At 46.6% G+C, this 3,932-nt stretch overlaps 1 protein-coding gene across 1 annotated transcript in view; it reads left to right on the top strand.

Annotated features, from left to right (window-relative positions):
- The window catches only part of RAB33A (RAB33A, member RAS oncogene family), a 12,255-nt gene extending 10,749 nt beyond the window's left edge, over positions 1-1,506 (top strand). Inside the window, exon 2 of the mRNA XM_011936979.1 lies at positions 922-1,506. Within this exon, the coding sequence (XP_011792369.1) occupies positions 922-1,377 (456 nt within the window). The 3' untranslated portion in view covers positions 1,378-1,506. The remainder of the gene's footprint in view (positions 1-921) is intronic.
- Positions 1,507-3,932: the final 2,426 nt, after the last annotated feature.

Here is a 3,932-nt window from a genome sequence, read left to right on the forward strand (position 1 = left end):
TTTCACCATGTTGGCCAGGCTGGTCTCAAACTCCTGACCTCAGGTGATCCACCCGCCTCGGCCTCCCAAAGTGCTGGGATTACAGGCATGAGCTACGGTGCCCGGCCCCACTGTATAGACATGAACTTTAGCTATTCCTTTTCTGGTGAGCATTTAGGTTTTCCCTGTTTTAAAAAAAATTCTAAATAACACTGTAAAATATTAGTACAAAATTTTGACCACATCCCTATTTCTTTTGTATAGATTTCTGGAAGTGAGATTTCAGGTCCTAAGAGTTATGAACATTTTTGAGGTTCTTGATAATATTGCCAAATTGCTCTCCAGAAAAGTTGACCAATTTACATCCAGTTTTTCAACTAAAAATCTTAAGATATTTTTCAACTCAAAATTTTCAGTTAACAATCTTAAGAAAAACTTGACAAATCCTGAAACTTCTCTTTATGCTTTGATAAGTCCATTCTGCTCATCTGTCAAAGAACCACTTCCTGTGTCATGGCTTGTCATTCAATTTTTTTTTCTTTTTCTATTTTTTTTTTTTTTTTTGAGATGGAGTTTCGCTCTTTTTGCCCAGGCTGGAGTGCAATGGCGTGATCTCGGCTCACTGCAACCTTCGATTCCTTGGTTCAAGTGATTCTCCTGCCTCAGCCTCCCCCGTAGCTGGGATTACAGGCACACGCCACCACGCCTGGCTAATTTTTTATTTTTAGTAGAGTCGAACTTTCTCCATGTTGGTCAGGCTGGTCTCGAATTCCCGACCTCAGGTGATCCGCCCGCCTCGGCCTCCCAAAGTGCTGGGATTACAGGCATGAGCCACTGTACCCGTCCTGTCACTTCATTTTTATAGTGCTACAAAACCATGTTTTCTCCTCTCTGTTCATGTTCCCTTTTCTGACTCCATCTCTGCGTTTTTGTATGTTCCAGGTTCAGGTGTGGGACACAGCAGGTCAGGAACGTTTCCGCAAAAGCATGGTCGAGCATTACTACCGCAATGTACACGCCGTGGTCTTCGTCTATGACGTCACCAAGATGACATCTTTCACCAACCTCAAAATGTGGATCCAAGAATGCAATGGGCATGCTGTGCCCCCACTAGTCCCCAAAGTGCTTGTGGGAAACAAGTGTGACTTGAGGGAACAGATCCAGGTGCCCTCCAACTTAGCCCTGAAATTTGCTGATGCCCACAACATGCTCTTGTTTGAGACATCGGCCAAGGACCCCAAAGAGAGTCAGAACGTGGAGTCGATTTTCATGTGCCTGGCTTGCCGATTGAAGGCCCAGAAATCCCTGCTGTATCGTGATGCTGAGAGGCAGCAGGGGAAGGTGCAGAAACTGGAGTTCCCACAGGAAGCTAACAGTAAAGCTTCCTGTCCTTGTTGAAACCAAACGGTGTAAATACAAGATAAATTATCACTGGAGTTTTTCTTTCCCTTTTTTCTGTGCCTGCATAATGCTGACACCTGCTTGTTTCCATACAAATTGATATCAAAATAAAATTTGTATAGATTATCACATGGCTTTTTGTCTTGCTTTCCTCCAAGACATTCCTGATTGTGATGAGTGGAACAGGCAGTTTGTCTTACTAGAGTAATATTCCCCATGCCAGTGGCACATTCCCTGCCAGCTTTCTAGGCTCTCTGAAATTCTCATCGTTTGAGTCAATTCTTCAGGACTAATTCATTCTCTCACTCAGTGTAATCAGTGGGCAGAAACACCCGGTGGGGTTGGGGCACAGGCCAGATATGTTTTTCTAGAGAGCAAGTACAGGCAGAGTGATATAGAGAAGTCTTGAAAGGAGATGTGGACTCATTGGTATTTCCTAGGTTCCCTAGATATGTGCCTTGAATGCCCGGATAGATTACTCTCTCCGTATTTTCCAGTTTAAAAATAAAAAGTATGGCCGGACGCAGTGACTCACGCCTGTAATACCAAGACTTTGGGAAGCTGAGGCGGGCAGATCCCTTGAGGTAGGAGTTTGAGACCAGCCTGACCAACATGGCGAAAACCCGTATCTACAAATAATACAAAAATTAGCCAGGCATGGTGGCACATGCCTGTAATCCCAGCTACTTAATGGCTGAGGCAGGAGAATAACTTGAACCTGAGAGGTGGAGGTTGCAGTGAGCCCAGATTGTGCCACTGAGCTCCAGCCTGGGTGACAGAGTGAAACCGTGTCAAAAAAAAAAAAGGGACAGTTTGTTCAATGGGTCTGATTACTTCCAGAATAGTTAGATTCTGCTTCCTATTTTTCATCAATCAGTCTTGAACCCTAAGGCTCTTCCCACTGTGACCCCCACCCCCACCCTTTCTTGGATAGGCAGGGCTCAAGCAACAAATATCTATCACGTCCCCAGGCCTTTGCTAGGTGCTAGGGAAGAAATGTTACAAGAGGATACGTTCCCTATGTTCAGAGACCCTATGATCCAGTTGCAGGAACTATGTACACACTGAAACTACATGCAAACAAAAACTAGACAACATTACCAAGTGTGAGGTTGTGCCATGGGAAGTGAGAGCATTATATATTCAATATCAGGGAGGGCTCACAGGAAAATACTTAGATTTGTTTTGTATGTTAACTAACGTGTAAGGTTTAGATTGGTAAAGAAGAGGGGAGAAGAGTGGGCAAAATCAGGGGGGCAGGAATGACCTTGGAAGTTGGAAGAGAGGACAACTGGGGATCTGGCCCCAGGAGAGCTGAACAGCACTAGTGGGAGCTGAGATTGGGGAGGGCTTATGCATCAGGCAGAACAGTTTGGAGATTTTTTTTTTTTTTTTGAGACAGAGTCTCGCTCTGTTGCCCAGACTGGAGTGCAGTGGCACGATCTCAGCTCACTGCAACCTCCACCTCCTGGGTTCACGCGATTCTCCTGCCTCAGCCTCCCGAGTAGCTGGGACTAGGTGCCCACCACCACGCCCAGCTAATTTTTTGTATTTTTTAGTAGAGACGGGGTTTCACCGTGTTAGCCAGAATGGTCTTGATCTCCTGACCTTGTGATCCACCCTCCTTGGCCTCCCAAAGTGCTGGGATTACAGGCGTGAGCCACCGCGCCCGGCGACTTTTTTTTTTTAATGAGATCATTTCATGTGTTTAGGGAACCTGCCTGCTGTGATCTTCCTTTCTGATGCTTCTGAGGCCACACCACTGGTTCTTCTATTTTCTGCTGCGAGCAGCCTGCTTCCTGGCTCCCTTCTCACGACAGACACGTCTGCAAAGAACTCAGGGTGGGGTTTACAAAGAGCTGGAAGGGAGCAGTGCCTGCAGTTTAAATTTGGAGCCTCCAAATAAAAGCTTCAAGGCTCCCAATAGCATTGGAAAGACAGAGGAGGTCTCCAGCAGAGAGGGCCCTCCTGGCAGTTCCGGCAACTTGGGCGGCATACGCAATTATGAAGCCAAAGAAAAGCCAAATGGCCAACCTCACTCAGCCTCAAACACCTCACACACTCCCACCCGTGTTCCTGCTAGTGGCAGGTATTTTTAGAGTCCTGAGCTCATGGTGTTAAAGCATCTGCCACATGCCTGAGGGCTGGTAGGGATTCAGCCTTCTTCAGAGGCAAAAGGCAAGAGGGAAGACTGCTGGGGGAGGTGGGGTGGGGTGTGGGGATCAGGAGCCAAGTGGTAATGATATTCCTGGGCTATGCCTGCTGTCTTCCTACTGACCTCCATTCCTCCTGTGGTCTGTTCTCCCTTTCTCCCTGTTCAGAACACCACGGAGAGGTGGAAGAAATGAAAATCTTTTCTGTCTCTTGCTTGCAGAAGCAAATCAGTCTTTGAGGACTTCTGTTTTTTCTGTGTGATCACAGTCAGACGTTCCCTCTGAAATCGCCTTGGCAGATATCTAGGATGCCAGACTGCTTGTAGTTTCAGTGGTTCAGGCCATCACTGCCTTTTGATAACGTGGCTGCTGCTGATAATGATGATGGTGACAACCTCA

This window comes from Colobus angolensis, unplaced genomic scaffold, assembly GCF_000951035.1.
Source record: "Colobus angolensis palliatus isolate OR3802 unplaced genomic scaffold, Cang.pa_1.0 Scaffold159, whole genome shotgun sequence".
Taxonomy (NCBI): domain Eukaryota; kingdom Metazoa; phylum Chordata; class Mammalia; order Primates; family Cercopithecidae; genus Colobus; species Colobus angolensis.